Raw genomic sequence first — 26,763 nt, forward strand, 5'->3', positions numbered from 1 at the left:
GGTATAGCTATATAGTGGGCAAGATTATTTTAGGACGTTGGAAGACAAGTATCTATATAGTATGACTTCACTTTTGTAGGGGAGAAGCTATTTATATGCTTAGAAAGAGTACAAAAGGTTATACATTCAGATACTAAGTGATTTTTGGATAGTGATAGTACAGTAACTTCCAAATTCCCTATAATATTCTATCTATATATTTTTTATTTCTCTACAATAAACTACTATAATTTACGGGAGGAAAAAACGCTGGTAAAGACATTCAAAAAATTCAAGAATGAACCTGTGCTTAAACTCCTCTTCTCAATGCCAGAGATAAGTGTACTAAGCCCCAAGGATAAGCTACAGAGCCCCTCTGCATCAGGTATGTCCAAGGGCCCACACAGAAGACTTTTTGTAAAACAATGCCACCCAAATCAGGCCCTGCTTCAGCAAGCTGCCAAATAGAAACTCAATACCACAATTAACTATGTCAACCAAGAACTAGGCATCCAATTTAATATAGCTATTCTCAATAATGAAAGAAAATTTTAAAAACAGGAAGAATTCACTGAAATTTTAGAAGAAAAGACATTCAATACAGCTGTGTACTTGCTATCTACTGCCTCCTAAAACATCTTGAACTTTTTAAAAATAAGATTATAAAACACCCGGTTTAATTAATAATCAACTGGCCAACCACCATTTTCTTAGGCTTATGAATTTTAGGCCCTTCTGGGTCCAGAAAGAGAGACAAGTATTCATTCTATATTTTGCTCCAAATTGAACCATAAAAAGATCAAATATGCAACTCCTTAATGTCACAGCAACCTCAGACACTCAGGATAACAGAACTCTTGGGATTCTGCTGCTCTGAAACCAGCAAATATGTCAGATTCCTAGTTTACAAAATAAACTAATGGTAAGTTAATGTGATTCTACAAGTATGCTTTCCTTCCTCGAGAACCTTGATTAACAAGATCTATTCTAGAAACAACAATGACCCTCAATATTAGTAAGAAAGGCCCAAGGAGACGACTTTAAAGAGCATTTTAAACATCAAGGAACAAGCAAGCCTTGTTTAAAACAAGTTCTGGGCAAAATACATCCTAGCAGTTTGCATTAAACAGATTATACTGTTCATGATGTTCACTCAAGTACATGCGAATAGGGATAAGTCTCACATGCATGCACTGCCTACCAGTGCTAGACACATAATGAGCACTTGAATAGTTGCTAAATGGAGGGAGGGATAAACCAGAAAAATAACTCATTTTAGGAAAAAACAAAACTCTACCTACCTGGCTTTTAGCTGCTGCTCCAATTGACCGATTCTTAGGACCAAAAGAAATGCAAGCCCTAGAAGATAAAACAAACATTTTAGTATATTACATCCAAAATTAATGCAACATTACAGTATATCCACAACCATACCAGGCAAGATTTCTGTCTTCACTAAAAAACCGTTTATTTTATCAGCACACAGTAAATCTATGACTTTAACCTTTATAGTGTTCAGTAAAACTGTCCACAGAATAGGCTGCCTCTTAAAATAATTGGAGTCCTCTCATTTACATGTTGCAGTTTTATGTGATGACAATCTGTCTAAAATACTAGAGAGATGGACTAGCCAGTCTCCACTATCCTCTAATTCTTCAAGTCTGATGTTCAAATCCCAACATAAAATAATGTACCCTCATATCAATTCATCAATTAAATGTTCTTTGTTTTTTAAAACAACTTATAACTACAAAAAGAGAACAGCCTATAAACTCTGAAAACTCTTGTCCTTTAGTATATAAATAAAAAGTAATTTTTCTAGAACTAGCTTCTGAGGACTCAACTTCTCACAAAGAACTTCATTCCCACTTCTGAACACATTCTTCCAAATCACCAATTCATATACTGCCTATTGGTTTGACCTATTTGCTGCTTAATTTAGAAAGTGAAACTGAAGCCTGCTTAAAGGTAAACTACTTTTAAATACTATGCTTAAGCTTAAAGTCAGCTATATTGAAGTTGAAGCTTTTGCTATCATGACCCCTATGCATCACTCTTCGTTTTTTATTCTAATTAATCCCTATGTTACCCTGTATTCCGTTAATTTTCATGTAGCTGTCACCTCCCTTTACAGTAGCTGCTTTCTCTCAAGCTGTAAGGTCAAATTTACTGACACCACCTAAAAAAAATCCCAAAAGACAAGCTCTTCCCAGAGTCCATTTCCCCTTCAGGTAGTAAAGCCCACTTTCTTCTGCTTTAATTATCATGAATGCACAAATTGCTCATATGTAGTATCTCACTTAATCCCCATTAACACCCTATCTTATTCCCATTTTATAGGAAGCTGAGATCAAAAAGGCATTAAGTAAATTTATCCAGGGCCATGTAATCAGAAAGCAATGGAGTCAGATAATTTCTCCATACTTTACATTCTAGTTTTGACCTTCTCTATCCTCCCTGGAAACCTACTTCTTTCAATTTAGCAGAGTAAGAAATAGGGCTCTGGAGTCATACTGCATTGGTCCAAATCTGAATATTTAAATGACCTTAATAATTAAATTAAGTAGAATTGTACTTAAATTTACTAGCCCTATGCATAGGAGTAGAATGCTGAGCCTCTCTGGACCTTTGTGGCCCTTTTCAACCAATGGGATAAGAACCCCTGTGAGCTAATCTCCCAGAGCAGTTTAGCTTGGTATCATATTTCCTCTGAATCCTACACTCTATGGGGCTAGAACATGCTGGGCATAGCCCCTCAAGAAGCTCAGCCTTCCTGCAAATATACCAATCTCTAAAACTTTTTTTAAATATATTTTTATTGGCTGACGCCATTTTGGGGCTCAGCCCATCTGGTTTTCCAGATGACCTAATAAATTCATAATTCTTTACCAAAAAAAAAAAAAATATATATATATATATATATATATATATATATATATATACATATATATATATATATATATATATAATTGGTTTCAGAGAGGAAGGGAAAGGGGGAGAGAGATAGGGGGTCGAGGCAGAAACCCAGGCATGTGCCCTGACGGGGAATTGAACCACAATTTCCTGGTTCATAGGTCGATGCTCAACCACTGAGCCACCATGGTTGGGCTACCAATCACTATAATTTTTAAAGTTTTCTGAGCACCACTTAAATACCTCTGCTATCACAGCCTATAAATGCCCTTCAGGAAATTAACCAAATCTTACCGCTCCATTCACTCTCTCCTCTCCTAAGCCTATCGATTGGTAAAACTACATCTTTCTAAAAACTACCAGATCTAATTTCCTAAAGTGTATACCACCAATACCTCAATCTCAACATAACTAAAAGGCAATGTTAATTATTTTTCATTGTTTTCTGCAGCCTTCTTTTCAAACCTCCATCTCAAAACAATTACTAGCTCCAAGAATAAAAAACATTTATGTTCCCAACTTTCCTGTATATCTTGTTGAAAGGTTAATTTCCTATTCTATCTAGATAACTCTAGAAGCAAGAGCTTCTAATTACCTTCCCAAGAAAACCAATAACCAAGAAATAAAGCCCAGATTCTTTAGGTCTCTCACCATCCTAACCCTATCCCATCTCCCAACAGCACCTCCATGCACATAGCAACACCCAACCCAAGTTAATCAGTCTTCCAATTTTCCTGCTTTGCTCATGCCACTTTTGCCACTTGAAATGCTCTGGTCCCTTCTAAATCAGTCATTCTCCAGAAATATCACCCACTCCGTCTGTGAAGCCTTCCAACTCCCCTCAGGTAAAAATTAATCATTCCTACTTATTAAAACTTGTTGGACTTTGGGCAATGCAGATATAGACTATTTCCAGCATCACAGAATATTCTATGGCACAAAGCTGCTCTAAGTAATTTTCCTTGAAGTCAGGTAACATTTTCACTTACTTTTAAAATCTACATCTGCCTTTTTAACAGTAAGAAGTGTTTCATACATCTTGAAAAGCTAAATGAAAGTTTATATCAGTTCAAATTATTCATCTTTTTTTTTTTGGGTCTATGTATACACACACTACAAACAGTTCCCAACTTCTTACAAAGCAATCAAATGTTACTAATAGAACATTAATCTTCACTACATAATACAGCAGTAACACCTCAAACAAGGTATATAACTCCTGTAAAGTATAGGAAACGTCCACACTTTTCTTACCATATCATAGAAAATCAATATAGTATCACTACTTAATTCTTACATTCTAAAAATGCTCCTTAACAATAAGCCATCCATCGCACCAAAGAAATAAATCCTTAGGGGGGAAAAAAGAAGAAATTAACTTGACTGAACACATATGCAGTAAAAAGAGCTAAGGGTCTAGAATTAAACAGTCTCAGTCTACCTAAATCCCTTCTCTGCCTTTCTAGCTGTGTGACCTCTCTGTTGCTTAACCTCTCTGACATTAAATTCCTCATCTCTAAAATGGGGAAATTATAGCACCTCCCTCATATGGTTGCTATAGATTAAATTTTGTTGCCCTGACCAGTTTGGCTCAGTGGATAGGGCATCAGCCTGAGAACTGAAGGGTCCCAGGCTCGATTCCAGTCAAGGGCATGTACCTTGGTTGCGGGCACATCCCCAGTGAGGGGTGTGCAGGAGGCAGCTGATCGATGTTTCTAACTCTCTATCCCTCTCTTTTCCTCCCTGTAAAAAATCAATAAAATATATTTTCAAAAACAAAAAATTTTTTGTTGATCCACTTATAAAGGGCTTATATTAGAGCCTGGCATATAATAAAGTAGGAGCCGCTGCTCATCAGGCCCTCCCCCAGCCCAGGCACGAGGAGGCCCCTGCCACCCCCCTCTCCCCCCCCCACACCACGCGTACAACCTCCTCCTCCTGTCCGGTCCACCCCTTACGTTGTCCCGGTTAATTAGCATACTTATCTATTTTATAGATAGATATAGATATAGATATAGATATAGATAGATAGATATTAAAATATTAGCTATTATTATAGGTCCAGTGAAGCCCTGATCTGAGTTTCATACAAAAATATACCTACCAGTATTCTATGAAAATTCTGCTTCACCTTCTCAAACTGTCCACTAAAATCCAATCAGTCATCTTTAAAATCATTTATCCATGAGAAATAAAAAATACTACTTCAATTAAAAAAGAAAAATTTAATGACCAATATGTCCAACAGCACAAATTGAAGGGTTTTTCAAACTAAAAGCTTAAAGAAACCTAATATGTAAATGTGAAGAAAGTCCAAAAAGATTAAGTTGAATACTAATTACTGCCAGCACTAGAACCTAGTTCAGTTCTTTCCAGTGCAAGCTCACAGTAGGAAATTAAAAAAACAAAGTACAAAAAAAATGTTACCTGTAATTCCACAAAAAAATCTCCCTCCGATCCTAGAGGGCTACCATTAGCATTTAGGTGAATACTTCTAATACAGGCATAACTCGTTTACATAGCACTTAGTTTTATTGCTCTTCTCAGGTGTGTTTTATACAAATTGAAGGCAAGACTCTCCACCAGCAAAAAGACTATGGCTGGCTTCATCGCAACATTCGCTCTATTGCCATGGTCTGGAATCAAACCCCTAATATATTGAGGTATGCCTGTAAATATAAGTCCTAAAAGAGACTAGATTAAAAAACTCATTCAATTTGTTTCTCTTCAACAGATCTTCTGAAAAGTCTTCAGTGGTTGCATTATTCCGTCATGGAACAAACTCCCTTGTTCCACAGCTTTCATTATTGAGCCTTCATATACCAGGCAGTGTGCTAAGCATTCTACACTTGGTTCTACCAAATACTCTGAGAGAAAAAAAGAAAAAAAACCTATTACTGTCTCCATTTTATAATGAAGAACCGATTCAAGGATTCCAAAATCATTAGGACTACTGGACTCCAAATCTCATACATGCAAACTTGAGTACTTTGAATCAAACCATTAAATTTATTCCTATTTCTACACTTTCCCTGGGACTGTCCCAATCCTTTCCTATATGTATTCTAATCCTATTTGCTCAAGTCCCATGCCTGCCTTTCCTCATCACTCCATCCCCCACTGATGTAATGTCTCCTCTAAATTCAGTATTTTAAATCTGTACATAAACTTCCACTGTGCTTTTATGTCATTCATATTTCCAACTAGAACGATTATAGCTGTAAACAACAGAACTGCTATCTTACACTTCCTCTATACTACACAAAGCCAAGTTAATGCTGCTAAAAATGTAAAGTACTCGGACACTTGCTGTTTGACACTACTTTTCCTCCATTCCAAATAACAGGTTGACATTGTTGGAAATTAATTCAAATCAAGTTCAACACTCTGTTCTTATCTTTATTTCTATGACTCTAGTCCTAAAAATAATAATCTTAAGACAGAGAATGGCACTGATCTCCCTTTCCTGGGTAAGAAATACTACTGACCAAATATTTATGCACATTCTGATTAGGATATTAAGAACAGCTGCTATCCTTAAAAGGTAGTTTCATGTTTGTGTGAGTACTTTCAGAGTGTTAGGATGGCTGTTGCTCTAATTTCTTAAAATTAAGAAAATGAGCTTTCCAGAGAACCAATAGTATTTATATCAGGGGTCCTCAAACTACAGCCCGCGGGCCACATGCAAATACAAATATTTTATTTGTTCCCGTTTTGTTTTTTTACTTCAAAATAAGATATGTGCAGTGTGCATAAGAATTTGTTCATAGTTTTTTTTTAAACTATAGTCCGGCCCTCCAACGGTCTGAGGGACAATGAACTGGCCCCCTGTTTAAAAAGTTTGAGGACCCCTAATTTAGATTATCAAATAAGAGATGGTGGCAAAATGATTTGGAAATAGTTATTAATCAGAGTATCCTCTGGTTACTTAGTCCCAAACTATCAAGTACCCAAAAAAGTTGTTATCAAACAGAACAAGTAACTCATTTTCTGAGTGACATAGTTCCTAAAGCACAGCAAATTCCTGAGTCAGTAACATTTGCACATTAAAAGCCACGTATTTGGGGGTTTTGGGGTGGGGGAAGTGAGCAAAAAAGAAAGAGAACTCATGGACATGGACAACAGTGTGGTGATTGTGGGTGGATGAAGACAGAGGGGATAAATGGTGATGGAAAAATAAAATGAAAACATTTTTCAGCCACAAATTTGATGAATCCTAAAAGGCAAACTTCTATAGATTTCATTTTACTGTACCAACATATAACTTAATAAAGAGGATTAATGAAAATATAAAAAAGTCATAATGGCAACATTAGCAAATACTTAGGTGGTATTAACTATATGTCAGGCATTATTCTAAATAAACACTTTAGTTTAACTCCTTAATCTTCACAACCCCATTAAGACAGAGAAATCACTTATGTTCCTAGTATAAATTAACCTAAGTTTTTGTAAAGTATTATGGCAATATGAACTAAAACTCTAAGCATATATATCCTTTATCCTAGCAATTTCACATCTGGAAATCTATCCAATAAAAATAACAGTATTAACATGTAAACATAGCCGAAACCGGTTTGGCTCAGTGGATAGAGCATCGGCCTGCGGACTGAGGGGTCCCGGGTTCGATTCCGGTCAAGGGCATGTGCCTGGGTTGCGGGAACATCCCCAGTGGGAGATGTGCAGGAGGCGGCTGGTCGATGTTTCTCTCTCATCGATGTTTCTAACTTTCTATCTCTCTCCCTTCCTCTCTGTAAAAAATCAATAAAATATATTTTAAAAAAAAAAAAAAACTTTAAAAAAAAAAAAAAACATGTAAACATAAATATAAAAAACGACTTGTTGAGCCCTGGCTGGGTGGCTCAGTTAGTCGGAGCATTGTCCCATACATCAAAAGGTTGCAGGTTCAAGTTCCAGTCAGGTCACATGTCCAGGTTGCAGGTTCCATCCTAGGTTGAACTGCATACGGGAGGCAGCTGATCATTGTTTCTCTCCCTCTCGAAAATCAATAAAAACATATCCTGTCCTAACCGGTTTGGCTCAGTGGATAGAGCGTCGGCCTTCGGACTGAAAGGTCCCAGGTTTGATTCCGGTCAAGGGCTGTGGGCCTGGAGACTGAAAGGTCCCAGGTTCGATTCCAGTCAAGGGCATGTTATCTTGGTTTCGGGCACATCCCCAATAGGAGGTGTGCAGGAGGCAGCTGATCAATGTTTCTCTCTCATCGGTGTTTCTAACTCTATCTCTCTCCCTTCCTCTCTGTTAAAAAAATCAATAAAATACATTTTTAAAAATAAATAAAAAAAATAAAAACATATCCTCAGGTAAGGATTTAAAGAAAAATAACATCCTCAGATGAGGAATGGAAAAAAAAGATAACTGGATGCCCAGCTGGTATGGCTCAGTGGTAGACCCATGAACCAGGTCCTGGTTAGATTCCTGATCAGGGCTCATGCCCAGGTTTCAGGCTCGATACCCAGTAGGTGGCGTGCAGGAGGCATCATCAATGAAGACTCTCTCTCATAGTTGATGTTTCTATCTCCCTCTCCCTTCCTCTCTGAAATCAATTTTTAAAAAAACACATTTTTTTAAAAACTGCTTGTTGAAAAACTATTTGTAAAGCAAAATTTTAGAAATAATCTGTTTGAGGAAAACAGGTCATAGCCATAATACAGAATTACATATTTAAATAAATTCATATTTGACTCTGAAAGATGTCTAAAATACAGTGAAGAAACGCAGGTTTACAGTTGTGCACATGCTAAAGTTTATTCTTGTATTACTATTTATTAATTACTGTATTATTTTCTATACCAACTATAAACTTACATTTGCCCCACTGTGTATAAGTGAAAGAAATCAGTTACAAAATATGATCCCTTTTGTTTACACACACACACACACACACACACTATATTAGTAAAAATGTAGAAAAAGTTATGCAAGGATAGAGAGCAAATAATTGAAGGAAACTTAATTCTAACACTTTATAGTGTTTCTATTGCTACAGCAAACAAGTGTCTTAAGTCAAGAAAAAAATGTTTGTTTAGGAAACTAACGGCAAAGTTCCTGTAGATTACTTCTACCAAATTTGTATGCAAGGTTGTATTTTAGTTCTTAAGTGATTTAAAAAAAAACTACTTTAATATTTTTGATTTCAGAGAGAGGAAGGTTGAGGCAGAGACACAAACATCAATGAGAGAAACATCAATGGGCTGCCTCCTTCACATCCTCTATTGCGGACGGAGCCCAAAACCCGGGGGTGTGCCCTGACAACTGGAGACCTCCTGATACATTACGCTCAACCACTGGGCAACACAGCCTGGATGTGAAATCATTTTTAAAGAATACACTTTTGAAATACACATATTTTCGAATTCACAAATGATTTACAAAATGAAGCTAAGTGCCAAATAATGTGTTAGCTGCTGGATACTGAGCTTTAACAAGACTGTCTTGACTGCAGATCATTGTTAATAGATAAGCTTTACTTTCCTTACATGTGTTTAAATGGGAATATTTTGGTACCTGGAATGGAAGTGTGATGACGGTGCTTCCAAGACTGCTCTTGTAAGAAGGTTAAAACCTGTATTTTTATAAAAATTGATTTGAGCCTTTGCGGGTGTGGTTGGGTGTCCTCCCCTGCACTAAAAGATGGCCCGTTGGATTCCCAGTCAGGGTACATGCCCAGTTGCTAGCCCCATCCCCAGTGAGGGACCTGCAGGAGGCAGCCCACGGATATTTCTTCTCTCCCTCTCCCTTCCTCTCTAAAAATCAAAAAATATATATTTTTTTAAATTTTATTTGAGCCAAACAGAGAACAGACAACTAGAAGCAAGATCTCAACAGATTTGAGGGAAAAAATGCTTTCTAAGAGACTCCTTTCATAACCACGGCAATTAGACATGAGGGGAAGTGGTGTAAGAAGTCTGAAGCTTTAATTAACAAATCAACCTTCCTTTTCTTTATTCTTTTAAGTGTTTTTATAGATTTTAGAGGAAGAGGGAGAGATAAACATCAATGTGAGAAACATCAATCCACAGCATCCCGCACTATGGAGCCCGCGCCCTGACCGGGAATCAAACTGGTGACTCTCTGGTGCATGGGACGATGCACCACCAACTGAGCCACATTAGGAATTTGAAGAAATCAAATTAATAACCACGCTTTTGGAGAGCAAGCGCTGAACATATGTATAGTTTCTGGGTGTCGGCAGAGTAACATCTCATACCTTATGTTTGCAAGAAATTCATTCCTCTCTGAAGTAAATGTCTTTACATGTCGTATAGATCTAAGAGCAACGGGGATGACTTAGATTTAAAGAAAAGGAAGGCTGCCCTGGCCGGTGTGGCTCAGAATGAAGCTTAGAAGATTTTGTCCAAGAAGAAGACAATGGATTGAAAGGTATCTCTATGTACTCAAAAAGTAGATTCTTACTCTAACCAAGGAAAGTCCTGGGTGAGTCCTGATTTTTTAGGCCTGTGTCTATACTGGTCCCATAACTTATGATTCTAGATGTCAAAATGAGCACCTGGGTCATTCATGAACAACTGTGGACAACACCCTGATTGGAATGGATTACTGTGAAAGTGGATGCATACAGAATAGCAGAAAATGACCCACTATAGTTTAATATTCTGAAACGATGTGAAAAAAAAGTGAATGCAAAGATATCAAGGCATCAATTTTATTAAATCCTTTCCTGATTTATATCCGTACCACCCCAAACTTGAGATCTCTGGTCCCGCAGCGTGAGCCTCGGGTTCTCCGGCTCCTTCGCTTCCGGGCGCCGCCCCGCCCCCACTCACGTGGGACTCCGGCCGCTCCAACGTCTTGCCGCGGGCAGACGAGAGAACCTGTTCAACTTTTATTAAGTGCCGGCTGTGTGCAAAGCTACGAATTCTGTTAGGCTCAATGAAAGTCAGTACGCCCTGGGCCTCGTCTCTGCTCGCTGAGAGAGGATCTCGGACCATCCTACATCCCAGGCCTTCCTGCCCTCCAGCTCCTCCGATGGTCCGAGTACCCGCTCACGGCTTCGCTCAGCCGGCGGGCCACAGGGAAAAGGCCTCGCCCCTGGCGCAGAACCACACAGCAGATCGCGGCCACTAGTGACCTGGAACCCAGCGGGGGTCCAGTATCCACCGGTCTCTCGGCCCGGAACGGAGATGACTCCCCGGCCCGTGTTCCTCCGCCGAGAGGGTCGCAGCCCAAAGCAAATGCTACCTCCCCATCCCCCAGTGCACGCGGCCGTGGCCTGGCCCACACTTACGGCGTGCAGCGGTCGCTGTACTCATTAGCTATGGTCTCGATGCCACCGGCGCGTGCCACAGCAACGTAGCAGCTCTGGAAGCCCAGGTCTATGCCCACCACCGACATGGCGCTGGCTACAGCTCGGGCTCGAGCCCGGGTCCGGCCGGCGAAACAGGACACGGACCCCGGCGGGGCTGGCGCGCGGAAAGTGGGCCGCGTAGGCCAGGGGACCGGTGCTAGTGAGGGACGTAGGGTTGCCCACACGAGCGCCTAGGTCCTCGGAAACCGAGCCGCTGCGAAGCGTGCTGCTCAGGCCGGCTCCGGCTCAGCGGCCGCAGAGAGGGCGCCGGGTAGCGGGGGCGGAGAAGATCTCGAAAGATCTCGTTGCGACGAGAGCGAAGGTGCAGAGCGAGAACTGCGGAGGAAAAAAATGTTCTCGCGAGATCTCGACTCCGGCCCTTCCTTTAGAGATCCCGCCCCCAGTCACGCACAAGCGTACGTCAGGTCCAGGCGTGAAGAACCTGGAAAGGTAAAAAAAAAAAAGATCGAGGGGCGGAGCTAGCCAACTGAAGCTGCGCACAGCATCCGCCACAGCTGCTCTCCACCGAGGCAAAGAACTGGGGAGCACTTCCCCTCCAAAAGAAAGGAGAGCGGGCTGGAGGCGGAGTACTGAGGAAGTATCTTTGGCCTACTTCCGCCTTTTTCTTTATATCCAAAGAAACTTCCGGTGGTGGGACCTTCTGCGCTCCAGTATCGAAGGCTCTCCTACTCCTCTAGGGGTAGGTTGGCCCGTAGTGGGGAGGGCAGCTGTTGGAACATGGCTCCAAATAAGCCGAGGTATGTCAAAGTCAAAGACAGCGCCCTCTCCGCTCCGGCATAAGGAAGGAATCCACTCTCGATCCCACCGTCTTGGTTTCTTGTTTTGTTTGTATTACGCATTGTCGCACCATTCTCTACTGCACTCCTGTCCTTAAATCAGGCCGAGGGACCTACAGGACTTTTATTCCCAACATACTCCAAGCACCAGTCCTGAGCTGGATGCAAGGGACAGAGATGATAAACTACCTGGGTCCGTTCAGACCAGCCTGTAAAGTGGTAGGATTACATAAGGTAATGAATAGTTTTTTTAAATATATTTTTATTGATTTCATAGAGGGAGAGATAAAATCTTCAATGATGAGAATCATTGATTGGCTGCCTCCTGCACGCCCCCTACTGGGGATCTAGCCCTTGACCAGAATCAAATCCCAGACCCTGACTGCAGGGCGACTGAACCAAACCGGCTACTAGGGCATGATTTTTTTTTCTATTTTTTGTTTGTTTTTTTTTAGATTGTTGCAGAGTGTCTTCCAGTCACCAGCTACTAAGCAAGCAGGGAATGTAATGGGTACCTCTGCCAGGCTTGCTTTCCCTCCTGTCTCCGAAGCTGGCAGAATATTTGCCACTCTCCAGACATGATCCTGCGAGGTGGAAACTAATCTTAATTTAAGGGCCTCACTTGCAGGGGTACCTGGGAGAGCAATGACTTGCTGAGAGTTAAGGAGTGTTCCAGGTGTGGAGAGGAAGCCAGCGTGCGATCAGCAATAAGCATGTCTGATAAATTGCTTGATGAGATTCAAAAGAAGGGGAAGCTTAATCTCCAAGTCTCAGTAACTTTTGTGATTCTATTTTTTAAGGGCCGCTAACACACAGAGTTTTGTGTATGTTTTTTAACTTAGGTTGACCTTGACCTTCCTTCCTCTCCTATTTTTCTCCTACCTAAGGGCATATCAATCACCTCAAAGACAATATTGGCCTTAATTATGACAGTCTGTCTCCACTAATCTATTCTGGGTTATTAAGCACTGAGCAAACAGAGGCCAGGCCCTAGGCTGAAGTGTCTAATCCACCTAAAAGTTACTACCTCTGGCTTACACTGTGTCTCTGCCTTCCTTCCTGTGGGAGGCCTCCCCAGCCTTTAGCTAAACTGGCAAAAAGGCACACCCATCTCTCTTTATGTTCCAAGTTCATATCTATTTGCCTTGGCACTGGTTTCAGTTTAAAATACCATCAACCCTATCAATCTTTTTAAGGATTTGTTCTTCTCAAAATAAAACATTAACATCGGTCACAGGGAGTACTCATCCTGCTATAAATAGTTTCCTGGATCATCAAACTTATAGCTCAAGAGGCTATTCTGGGATATTTAAATAAATGAAGTCAGAAAAAGTTATTTAAGAATTCTGAAGAATCTTAGTGACAAGTTTCCAAGAATCACAGTTGTGAAGCAATGAAATTGCCAAAATAATGTTGGACACACTGTGAGTAAAGCGCAAGTTCTTTTTATTCAGCAGACTACCTTGAGTATTTTTTTTAAAATATATCTTTATTGATTTCAGAGAGGAAGGGAGAGGGAGAGAGAGATAGAAACATCAATGATGAGAGAGAATCATTGATCAGCTGCTGCCTGCATGCCCCCTACTGGGGATCAAGCTCGGCAACCAGGGCATGTGCCCTTGACCGGAATCAAACCTGGGACCCTTCAGTCTGCAGGCTGGCGCTTTATCCACTAAGCCAGTGGTTCTCAACCTTCTGGCCCTTTAAATACAGTTCCTCATGTTGTGACCCAACCATAAAATTATTTTCGTTGCTACTTCATAACTGTAATGTTGCTACTATTATGCATCGTAATATAAATATCTGATATGCAGGATGGTCTCAGGCAACCCCTGTGAAAGGGTCGTTCGACTGCCAAAGGGGTCGCGACCCACAGGTTGAGAACCGCTGCACTAAGCCATACCAGCCATGGCTATCGAGTATTTTAGAAGAAGGAAGTTATTAAATGCCTTTCTCTCATACAATGGTTAAATTTAGCACCAAGCAATCAGGAAGGTATTTGTTTGTTTTAAAAATACAGTATGCATAGGCTGTTCATCAATGAGACAAAAGGTTCAAAATTGGGAATTTATAATCATCCCTGCCAAATGTCCTGAAGAATATACTTTCTGGAGCAGCTTCCACAATTCTTTGCTTCAGGAGGAAGCTAAAAGCTCAGATAATGGTGTATTCTGGTCTCCCTAATCTCATAGTCAGTGGACCAGTGCCCTTAGTTAAGCCAGAACTCTTATATTACACTCTATAAAACTGATTGCTCAATGATAATTACCATACCCTACCTCATCTTTAGCTCCTACAGTATGTGCTAGACATTGTGCTGAGTGATTTGGATATTATAATTCATTTAATCTTCATAGCAAGCCCATGAGGTAGGTATTATTTTCCAATTTTATAGAGAAAAGTAAGACCTGATGAAATTGAGTAATCTGTTCAAAATCATACAGCTTTGAAAACTCTGACTTCAACATGGTTTTCCTATACTACACCACTGCTTTCTTTAAGTTCACATTCCTTATAGAGGCTCATTAAAGTAAATATGGGGGAGGGGCCCTAACCGGTTTGGCTCAGTGGATAGAGCATTGGCCTGCGGATTCAAGGGTCCCAGGTTCGATTCTGGTCAAGGGCATGTACCTTAGTTGCAGGCACATCCCCGGTGGGGAGTGTGCAGGAGGCAGCTGATCAATGTTTCTCTCTCATTGATGTTTCTAACTCTCTATCCCTCTCCCTTTCTCTCTGTAAAAAAAATCAATAAAATATATTTTTAAAAAATAAAATAAATATGGGGGAAAAGAGTAAAATAAATAATTCAACTAGAATAATTCACTATTGACATTTTGGAATACATTCCTTCCTTTCAGTGCTTTTGTTGTATATGATGGTTGAATTTGGTTGTGCCTTTTTTTTTTTTTTTTTTTTTTCTAATTTTATCATTTCTTTTTTTTTTTTTTTTTTTTTTTTTTATTTTTCGCTAAAAGTATTACAAAGTGTATTACATAAGTGTCCTTTTTTCCCCCCCGCCCTTGACAGACTTTTTTAACATTAGGTTAAACCAGCCTTTCCCAAACTATATTCCCCAGGACAGTGTGCCATGAAATATTAATAGGTTAATATCACCATTTTAAAGGCTCTGAGAAGTCCTGTAGAAAATCTGTTTCACTTTGTTTAATCATAAATACAAGTATCAATATAAGAAGTATAATTATAAAGTTAAGGAGTAGTAGAATACAATTTAGACTCCCGATTTTTCCCCTCAAGCATGTTTCTAATCATATGCTCTTCTGATATAAAAACTACCATTACAGTTCACTTCTAACTCCAAGTTGGCTGAAATCCTAGGGTCCTTCCTCATTCTGCCAAACTGTCTGCTTACATAGCACCATTGTTATCTCATTCTCCAAAGCCCAAGTTTTGCCCTTATTCAGGCTGATTACACTGATATATATATATATGATATCACATATGGCATCACTATCAGTCCCACCCTTTTTCTCTTTATAATCTTAAAATGCTGGATGAACTTCGCCCAGATTTCTCCAAGCCACAGAAGCTGATATGATCATGAAAACTTAACCCCTTCATCTAGGTCTCTTGATCAACAAAAATTTTCCTGGCCTGACTCACAACCTCTGTGTCCATCAGCTCCACCTTCTCTTCAACCAGCCCCAGACACAGCCTTCTTCCACCTCTAGCAGCTGGCATTCCATCTCCACCCCAAAGTCCTGCCTGTTGGTCTGGTCTGTTGAGAGCAGAAATATGACTCTGACCTGTTCAGCCCAGTTTTACTCTGGCTTGTCCTGTTCCAAAGTGTGGAAGGACTCCCAGCTCTCCTCCCCCCTCCCCTCCCCCCTGCTCCTCACCACCCGGCCCAGGGAGCTATCCTGCTATAGTAGCAGTTGCCATCCTGTTTCTACAGATTACAAAGCTTTCTTTACCATCTTTTGTTTTAATTATCAAATTCATCAGGACTCGGTGTACCCTGTGCTGGTTTCTTTTCAGCTGAAAACAGGTCATTTGTCTCAGGACAATGCTCTTTTCTACATGCTCTAAGACTCAAAGACCATGACTTTATAAGGTCTTGTGGCCTCTGATAATAACTCACCTTTCCTGATGAAAGAGGAGTCTGGGTGTGTATATTTGTAATTTGATAAAGAAACAGTGTTATTATGAACAAGTTGATGTGGCATTCTGCCCATACATTGCTTCCCAATCAAAGGAGGACTACTTATTTTCTTGTTGACATGTAGTTAATGTTCAAATGCAATGTGAGTTAAAAATCTAAATATATCACAGATGATTACAGTTTGACACTTGAATGCTAGCAGTATAAGCCCTAACTCAGAGGAGATGACTAACATGTTTTCCTGGCAATGGCACAGGAATCCATCCCTAATGCAAAAGGCAGCAGCAGCAAGCTGAAACAGGAGAAGAGGTGATCTGAGCTCACTGGAAGCGTCAGAGTTTCTTTTCCAAACAAGACAAAGACAACCCTAGAAAAGGTGACCAAAAGACATTTCCACTATGAAGATATTTTGATACAGTTATCCCTTGGTATCCAAGGGATTAGTTACAAGGCCCCCACGGATACCTAAATCCCTTATATAAAATGGTGTAGTATTTGCATATAACCTATGTACATCCTCCCGGATACTTTAAATCATCTCTAGATTACATAAGTATAACACCTAGTATAATGTAAATGCTGTGTAAATAGTTGTTATACTGTATTCTTTAGGGATTTAGGGGATAATGATTTTTTTAAAAAGCTGTACATATTCAGTGCAGACTCAACCACAATAGTCTTAACTACATAGGCCTAACTACATAGTACATACATGGCAATAACAACATATCTTTTTAAAAAATATTTTTGATCTGGGTTAGAGATCAAATATTTTTGATCTGGGATGCAGAACCTGTGGATACAGGGGGGCTGAATGTATTTGGCAGAGAGTAGAAATATAGTTAAGTCATTCTTCATTTTTTTTAATAAGTCATTTTTCAAAACTGGGTTGTTCGCCCTTTAAGAATACTATTAAATACGAATATATTTTGTGCCATTTCCATGAAAGGCAAAAGTTTCATTTTGAAGAAAGAAAATTGATCCTAAAGATTCCAACTAGATAGCCTTATTGGGTTCCGCAGCCAGCACCAGTGAGAACATCTTTTTTTTATTCCAATAGTATCAGCAGATACCATGAGTAGTCAGGAAGGAGTAGTACATTCATATTTGGCATGTCTATCTTACCTCTAAGTGAGATGAGATCCAGAGGCCCAAGAAGGCCCCATCTGATCTCTTCTAGCCCTTTAGAATGCCAGTGGGGTGACAAAAATGCCTCCCTTAGGGCTTCTCTCTAATGTTTTTCCTTAGAGCTTCTGCTCTAAAAGTAAAATCCTCTTCCAAAGTTGGGGAGACACAATGACAATCTGTCATCTCCCTGTAAATGAACAGAATAACCACATGATTAAGAGGAAATTCATGAATGAGCTTCTCCTCCCCCTTCCCACTCAGCATGTACTTTCATGTTCCTTAGGTGAGTGTCTTCCTCTAAGATTTTCAATGGGGTTTCCTAAATGCAACACAGTTTCACTGCAACATTTCATAATTGCTGCTACTTGTGAAGCAAGGCTGGCCACTTACCCTTCCTCTGTGAGAAGTGACTTGACCAAAGGTGTGGTTGCTAGCAAAGCCATCCTATCAGAACTGCAAGAAGGAGCACAGTACAATTAAGTAGTAATAATTACAACTATGGTCCTGGTGCTAGAAAGGACAAAGACAAACACAAATAAAAGTCCAGAAACAAACTCAAGTATGAGAATTTAGCATATGATACATGGCATTTTTAAAACTAGTGGTGGAAGGGGTGATGTTGGGACATTAGCTAACCATTTCGGAAAAAATTTTAGATCCCTACCTCAAACCATATACAAGAATATATTTCTAATAAATTAAACACTTAAAAGTTTACAAATTAAATTTCAAAAATAAAGCCATGTTCTTCCCCCAAAGCAGCCATAGGTGACCTCTGAAAATGGTTTGCTATTCACTAGACCCAGAAAACCCCACAAAATCATGCAAATCAAGAGGCTCAAATCTCCATGTTCACTTTATTTTTTAAAAAATATATTTTATTGATTTTTTACAGAGAGGAAGAGAGAGAGATAGAGAGCTAGGAACATTGATCAGCTGCCTCCTGCACACCTCCTACTGGGGATGTGCCCGCTACCAAGGTACATGCCCTTGACTGGAATCGGACCTGGGACCTTTCAGTTCGCAGGCTGATGCTCTATCCACTGAGCCAAACCAGTTAGGGCTCCGTGTTCACTTTAAGAACACTCGTGAAACTGCCCAGGCCATCAAGGGTATGCATACTCAAAAGCCACCAAGTATCTGAAGGATGTCACTTTAAAGAAGCAATGTGTGCCATTCCATCATTACAATGGTGGAGTTGGTAGGTGTGCCCAGGCCTAACAGCGGGGCTGGACACAGGATGGGTGGCCCAAAAAGAGTGCCAAATTTTTGCTGCACATGCTTAAAAATGCTGAGAGCAATGCTGAACTTAGGGTTTAGATGTAGACTCTCTGGTCATTGAGCACAATCAGGTAAACAAAGCTCCCAAGATGTGGCAAAGAACCTACAGAGCTCATGGGCACATTAACCCATACATGAGCTCTCCCTGCCACATTGAGATGATCCTTACTGAAAAGGAGCAGATTGTTCCCAAACCAGTAGAGGAGGTTGCACAGAAGAAACTGAAGAAACAAAAATGCATGGCCTGGGAGTAAATTCAGCATAAAATAAATCTAATAAAAGTAAAAGAAAAAAAAAAAGTAAAAGCAGAATGTTAAATGTCTTTATTACTAAATATATTTCAAGTGATCAAACAAGTTTTCTGATTAGAATTTAAAAATAGATTATTCTGTTCTTCTGCCATTAATTTGGTTCAGAAACATGCTGATTTGAATGTCTTGCTGCTTTTTTGGATAAGATGGGATTAAAACTTGGAGTTCTGAAAAAAGTAAATAAATAAAGCCATGTAATTACCAGAAAATAAAGGTGAATAAATACATATTCATATATATTTATATAAACACGCAACATAGTGAACTTTTACATATAACACCAAAAGACAAAAACTGTAAAAGCAAAAGATAGAAAAATGAATGCAGAACAACCACAAACAAAATAGACGACAATAAATATAAAGTTAATAAAAACTATCCAAAATTGGGAGATAAGGCAAAAATATTACTGCTTATTCTTTCAATATCATAATAAAACAATAGAGAACTACAACAATTAAGGCTTGGCTAGAACAAGACTGCGCACAGAGACCACAAGGGGGTGCACCAAGAAAGCATAAAAGATGCGGAGACAAAAAAACATGACAGAAATGGAGGATATGGAGCTAAGAATCGCAATTTTGAGGGCTTGCCATAAATTTGTGCAGAGCCTCACGAAAACTAATGAGACCCTCGATGCTACGATAAAGAAATTAGAAAGTAAGCATACACGGACTGAAATAAAGAATATTATACCCAATAGCAGACCAGAGGAGTACAATAATCAAACCAAAGATTCGACAAAAAACACCCAATTGGAAAAGCAAAATGAAAAAAGAATCCGAAAGTGTGAAGATAGTGTAAGGAGCCTCTGGGACAGCTTTAAGCGGTCTAATATCAGAATTATTGGAGTGCCAGAAGATGAGAGACAGCAAGATATTGAAAACCTATTTCAAGAAATAATGGCAGAAAACTTCCCCCATCTGGAGAAAGAAATGGACTTACAGGTCCAAGAAGCGCAGAGAACCCCAAACAAAAGGAATCCAAAGAGGACCACACCAAGACATATCATCATTAAAATGCCAAGAGCAAAAGACAAAGAGAAAATCTTAAAAGCAGCAAGAGAAAGAGGCTCAATTACCTACAAGGGAATACCCATACGACTGTCAGCTGATTTCTCAACAGAAACTTTGCAGGCCAGAAGGGAATGGCAAGAAATTTTCAAAGTGCTGAATACCAAGAACCTACAACCAAGATTACTTTATCCAGCAAAGCTATCATTCAGAATTGAAGGTCAGATAAAGAGCTTCACAGATAAGGAAAAGCTAAAGGAGTTCATCACCGCCAAACCAGTATTATATGAAATGCTGAAAGGTATCCTTTAAGAGGAAGAAGAAGAAAAAGGTAAAGATACAAATTATGAACAACAAACATGCATCTATCAACAAATGAATCTAAGAATCAAGTGAATAAATAACCTGATGTACAGAATGAACTGGTGATTATAATAGAATCAGGGACATAGAAAGGGAATAGACTGACTATTCTTGGGGGAAAAAGGGGTGTGGGAGATGCGGGAAGTGACTGGACAAAAATCATGCACCTATGGATGATCACAGTGGGTGGGGAGTGAGGGTGGAGGGTGGGGTGGGAGCTGGAAGGAGGGGAGTTATGGGGGGAAAAAAGAGGAACAAATGTAATAATCTGAACAATAAAGATTTAATTAAAAAAAAAATAATGTCAACAATAATCAATCAAAAAAAAAAAAAAGAAAAAAAAAAATAAAACAATAGAAAATGGCCCAAACTCTGTAAAATTAGATATTAACTTATAAAAGATTGATAAATTGAAAATGGTTTTTGTATAGGAGAGATACAAATGATTTTTGTCCAAAGATTAGAAAAGATATGCCCAAAGATTATGCTTTTATTGCACTGTAGAACAATAAAAGTTTTGTATTAATCTAACAATCTAATTTCAGCATTCTTTCTTTCACTTCAGTCTCTTGAATTCTGCATTGAATCAGCTTTACTACCTGCCAGTCCCCTATTAATGAGTTAAATAAACCACTGGCATGTCTTCATTATACACATTTGTATGCTTTTTAACATTTTTTTGTTTTGCTTTTACATTTTTTTTAATTTATTGATTTTAGAGAGAGAAAGGAAAGGAGAAAGAGAAATAAACATTGATTTGTTGTTTCACTTATTTATGCATTAATTGGTTAATTCTTATATGTTCCCTAACTGGGGATCAAACCCACAACCTTGGTGTATCAAGACAATGCTCTAACCAACTGAGCTACCTAGCCAGAGCTGATTTTACTTTTTAAAAATAAAAGTTTGTCCTAAAAAAAAAGATAAACATAGAATTATCATATGACCCATAAATTCCACCTCTAGTTATATATCTAAAGAAATTGAAAGCAAAGACTCAAATAGATACTTGTACACCAATGTTCATTAGCAGCATTATTCCCAATAGCCAAAAGGTGGAAACAAATCAAGTGCCCATCAAAAGATGAGTAGATAAGCAAAATGTGTTACATAAATACAATGGAATATTATTCAGCTGTAAAAAGGATGACGCTAATCTAACACATGCTACAATATGAATAAACCTTGAAAACATTATGCTAAATACAATAAGTCAGACACAAAAAGACAACTATTGTATGATTTCATATATGTGAGATATCTAAAGCAAATTCATAGAACATAGAATAGAGGTTACCCTGGGCTGTGGGTAGAGGTAAATCCAGAGTCATTTGAAAAAAAAAAATGATTTTTAGAGAGAGAGAAAAACATCGATCGGCTGCCTCCTGCATGTGCACAGACAAGGCTCAAACCAGCAATCCAGGCATGTGCCCTGACTGGAATCAAACTGGCAACCCTTCGGTGCCCAAGATGATGCCCAACCAACTGAGCCACACTGGCCAGGGCAGAGTCATTTTTTAATGGATACAAAGGTTCTGTTTGGAATGATGAAAAAGTTATGGAGATAGCCCTAGCTGGTTTGGCTCAGGGATAGAACGCCAGCCTGTGGACTGAAGGGTCCCAGGTTTGATTCCAGTCAAGGGTACATGCCTAGGTTATGGGCTCGATCCCCAATAAGGGGCATGCAAGAGGTAGCTCATCAATGATTCTCTCTCATTATTGATGTTTCCATCCCTCCCTCTCCCTTCCTCTCTGAAATAAAAATATATTTTTAAAAAAGTTACGGAAATGAATAATGATGATAGTTGCACAACATTGTGAATATACTTAACTAGAGGCCCAGTGCACGAACTTCATGCATGGGTGGGGTCCCTTGGCCTGGCCAGCGATCAGGGCCAATTGGGGTGTCTCCCCCAGTCCCAATCAGGGCCAGGGGAAGGGACCACAGGAGGTTGGCCAGCCATGGGAGGTCAGCTGTGGGAGTGCACTGATCGCCAGGGGGCAGCTCCTGCATTGAGCATCTGACCCCTGGTGGTCAGTGCATGTCACAGCTATCGGACGGTTGTCCGGTCAACTGATTGTAACGGTCACTTAGGCTTTTATTTATATAGATATCCTTGAAAAAACAATGGGCAAGCATGCTTCCCCTGTGTATACAGGGGAGGGAGTATAGTAGACAGCCCACGGCTCTGCAGCACTAAAGCCTAGCTGGGCTTTAATACCAGTTCCACCATTCATTGCCTGAATGACTAGGCATGTGGCTTAATAGTCTATAACAGTGGTTCCCAAACTTATTTGGCCTACCGCCCCCTTTCCAGAAAAAATATTACTCATCCCCTGGAAATTAATTTTTTTTAAATTTTAATAGCAGTCACTCATCGCCCCCAAATGTACCTGTGGCCATCACCGCCCCCCTGGATCGCTGCAGCGCCTACCAGGGGGCGGTAGCACCCACTTTGGGAATCACTGGTCTATAAGCCTCAGTTTCCTCACCTGAAAATGGGGGATATATAGGACCTAACTCAATTAAATAAGAGTTAACATAAAGTGTACATTGTCTGATTTATAGCAATTGCTCAAGAAATATTAGAGATGGTTGTTATTGTTGTTGCTCAAACAGGATATTGCATGAGATTTTTCCCAGTTGTCCCATGATTAGTGATTAGAACCCACGGGTAAGAACAAAAAAGTGCTAACTAACCCACACCCTTAAGAAAATTGGCAGTAATTGGAGCTAGGCAATTCCCCCAAGAGAGTAGGTAGAAATAGCCTAGGCCCGTGGTCGGCAAACTTCGGCTCTCGAGCCAAATGCAGCTCTTTGGCCCCTTGAGTGTGGCTCTTCCTAAGCTTTAGGAGTATCCTAATTAAGTTAATAACAATGTACCTACCTATATAGTTTAAGTTTAAAAAATTTGGCTCTCAAAAGAAATTTCAATCGTTGTACTGTTGATATTTGGCTCTGTTGACTAATGAGTGTGCCGACCACTGGCCTAGGCCCTAGGGTTTCCAGCCTCTTTCCCACTTCAGCCACCCTCTAGCCCAGTGGTTCCCAACCTGGGCTGCACATTAATCACCTGGGAATCTTTTTAAAATCCTGATTTCTGGGCCTCATCCCCCGGAAATTCTTTCTTTGTTACTAATGTTGTGGCCCCACCCCATAACAAAGAAACAGAATTTCCGGAGGATGAGGCCCAGAAATCAGGATTTTAAAAAGATTCCCAGGTGATTCTAATGTGCAGCCAAGGTTGAGAACCACTGCTCTAGTCTCTGTAGAAATGAGGAGTGATTTGCTTTGTGGGGTGTGCAGACTTCATGATGAAAAACGATTTCCTCCTCCCAGTAAGATATGGGTGGAAGTTGCTGTCCCTCCAGGGAAGACTCTGGAGAAGGGAGGTGCTTGTAAAACCTGGAGACAGATGCATGCAGGAAGGGGAGACCTGCATCCTGCATTTCCCTGGGCCATCTGCTGAGGCAGTGTGCTGGCCAATTTCCCCCTTTGACAAAGAAGGGACAAATGTGAACAAAGGAGAAGAGAACTGGAGCGAGGAGAGGAAAGTAGTCTGGTGTGACAGGGAATATGTTCTCCCTGGATCCACTGCACATTGGAATAGGTGCCTGAACGTGGACTGTCCCCAGTCCCTACCCAACAAGGCTGCTGCTGGGAGAGGTGACCCTCGTAACAAGAGGCAGCAGTTAAGAAAAAATGGTCAAGGCCGAAACCGGTTTGGCTCAGTGGATAGAGCGTCGGCCTGCGGACTGAGGGGTCCCGGGTTCGATTCCGGTCAAGGTCATGTACCTGGGTTTCGGGCACATCCCCAGTGGGAGATGTGCAGGAGGCAGCTGGTCGATGTTTCTCTCTCATCGATGTTTCTAACTCTCTATCTCTCTCCCTTCCTCTCTGTAAAAAATCAATAAAATATATTTAAAAAAAAAAAAAAAAAGAAAAAAGAAAAAATGGTCAAGCTAGAACTGGGGTCTTCCTTATCAGGGAACTGTGGAGTAGGAGGCCCAGACTGGCCCTCTAAGGACACCTATACTGAACACCTGTCACATACTGGTTATTAACACAGAGGCCCATCAGCATAGACTAGAGAAACAAGAATAACCAACAAAGACAGCATTACAGACACACTCAGGAAAGCATGAAACCTCTTGAGTCAAGGATTCTATTACCTCCAGCTAAAAGTTCTTTTATTTTTTTAATATATTTTTATTGATTTCAGAGAGGAAGGAAGAGGGAGAGAGAGAGAGAAACATCAATGATGAGAGAGAATCATGGATCAGCTGCCTCCTGCACGCCCCCTACTCGAGATCAAGCCTGCAACCCAGGCATCCCAGGCATGTGCCCCTGACCGGAATCAAACTCCGGACCCTTCATTCTGCAGGCCGATGCTCCATCCACGGAGCCAAACCAGCCAGGGCTAAAAGTTTCTTAATATACTTCTTTCTCTGAGGAACAGATTTCTCTCTCCATAGACTGGCTGCCCCTCAGCTCAGAATGAACGTGCTTCAAGCCCAGCCCCACAAAGGGATAAAAACTGAAGACCTTTAGTTCAAATCTAAAATTCCCCAGGAGGGGAGGTGGAAGAGGGCATAGAGGCGATAAATGGTGATAGAAAAAAATAAAATAAAATAAAAAAACAAATACAAAATTCCCAGGTAAGAGATCCTGACTGGTCCAGCATAGCTGGGAATACAGGGTCACTAACACCCAGTCTCAGAGGACTGTCATTATGAGCTGAAAACATGTCAAAAGTTGTCTTACAGTGTTGATGTAGTGACAGAAAATGTTATGCCCCAGAATACTAGAGTTGAGGAATCCAGATAGGCTTGGGTGGGTTTTGAAATATACATTATATTGGGGGGGGGGGGGGGCGGTTTACCATACCTCACTTTCCAGAGAGTTTCACAAGGTTATGATTAAGGACTGTGAGGTTTGGGAAGGAGCAGAGGAGTCTTGATCCTTTAAGAGGAAGTAAGGGAGGTCATTGATTACCAGGAGAGAGACATAGGTCATGTCATTTACAATGTGGCCACCTTCTACTACCCACTATCAATCTTCAATAAAATCATGAGATGCTTAGGGTGATGGGATTTCTGGTGGGACTTGCAAGGGGGATGCAGCTTCATATCCAAGTATGACCTTGGGCAGGAACAGAGATAGAGAAGGTAGAAGGTACAGTGGAGGGGGTGGGTGGGCAGCCAGAGAATTTTGATGGATGAGGATTTATCTGGAAGAAATACTAGAGCATCATCCCAAATTTCACGTGAACTTTAATAAAACAATCATCATCTATCTGACTTGGTAACTAAAGTGTTTGTATCTAGAGCACAGAAGTGTCTCATCCTCGCTAGAAAAGAGAGAAAGAGAGCTGAGGGGGATTTTCATTTCAGCTGATTTGCTTTGCATCTGCTGTAAGGCCTTTCTAAATGTTTGGCCACCTGTAGGTCTTTGCAAAAACACTGTTACCTTTCCCATTGTATCTAGATGTGACAAGTTTATATGGAAAGATCTTAAAGAATGGTCCTGTTATAGGACATAATGTACATCTTTTGTTTTTTCTGCTCACCATTCATTCCTTGAGCTATTCTCTAATCTTCCTCGATCTGGTGGGCTGCTAATCTGGAGATCCCAAGATCCTTACAGCTGTCATTAGCACCTAAAAAAAAGGTGTCAGTTTCCCTGTGACTAGAGGGATGGGCACATCTCCTTAAGAAGTCAAGTAGCCCTGGCCTGTATGGCTCATACACTGAAAGATTTCCAGTTCAGTTCATTTAGGTTAGATTCTGGTCAGGGCACATGCCCAGGTTTCAGGTTCAATCCCCAGTAAGCGGTGTGCAGAAAGCAGCTAATCATTGCTCTCTCTATCTCTCTCCTCTCTTCTCTCTTCTCTCTTGCTCTCTTGCTCTCTCTCAAAAAAAAAAGAAAGAAAGAAAAAAAAAGAAAAAACAAAAAACCAAAACCAAAACCAAGTCTTCTTTATTTCTGGTGCAAAACCACCTACGTAACATATATGACCCAGTGCAAAGTTAAATGCAGTTTGCCAGTCCAGAAAGTGGACCCTGATCTGTGCTCAGCTCCTTAAGCACAGGTGCTCATAAACAGGTCAGGGCAGGAAAATATTTGTAAAATATAAAGCAAAAGGTTTATATGTAAAATATTAAAAGTTTCTATAAATCAATATTAAAAAGATAAAAATCCAATAGAAAAATAGGCAAATAATTTGAACAGACAATTCATGAGAGATAGTTTTCAATGATCATATGAAAGGTACTTAACCTTATCAATAATATATCATATTGGTTTATTAGATAGGCAAAAGTTAAAGTTTGACCATTCTCAGGTCTGGTGAGGAAGCAGTGTTGGGTACACCTATTTAAAGGCCAATAGATGATACCTATCAAAATTAAAAGTGCTCATATTCTTTCACCCAGCAATTCCTCTTCTAGAAAGTCATCTTGCCCTGGCCGGTTTGGCTCAGTGGATAGAGCAGGGGTCCTCAAACTTTTTAAACAGGGGACCAGTTCACTG

The 26,763-nt window shown here is 40.2% G+C and overlaps 1 protein-coding gene and 1 non-coding gene across 2 annotated transcripts in view; both read right to left on the minus strand.

Annotated features, from left to right (window-relative positions):
* Window positions 1-11,477, minus strand: part of HSPA4 (heat shock protein family A (Hsp70) member 4) — a 48,295-nt gene extending 36,818 nt beyond the window's left edge. Inside the window, exons 1-2 of the mRNA XM_070415005.1 lie at window positions 11,159-11,477; window positions 1,281-1,338 (exon numbers count right to left, since the gene is read on the minus strand). Coding sequence (XP_070271106.1) covers window positions 1,281-1,338; window positions 11,159-11,265 — 165 coding nt within the window. The 5' untranslated portion in view covers window positions 11,266-11,477. The remainder of the gene's footprint in view (window positions 1-1,280; window positions 1,339-11,158) is intronic.
* Window positions 11,478-12,469: 992 nt separating this feature from the next.
* Window positions 12,470-12,609, minus strand: LOC139011914 (small nucleolar RNA SNORA7). Its single transcript, XR_011471724.1, has one exon. It is a non-coding gene; the product is annotated as a small nucleolar RNA SNORA7 (small nucleolar RNA).
* Window positions 12,610-26,763: the final 14,154 nt, after the last annotated feature.

Source organism: Myotis yumanensis, unplaced genomic scaffold (genome assembly GCF_028538775.1).
Source record: "Myotis yumanensis isolate MYYU_CA2020_CCGP unplaced genomic scaffold, mMyoYum1.0.hap1 SCAF_5, whole genome shotgun sequence".
In the NCBI taxonomy this organism is placed as follows: domain Eukaryota; kingdom Metazoa; phylum Chordata; class Mammalia; order Chiroptera; family Vespertilionidae; genus Myotis; species Myotis yumanensis.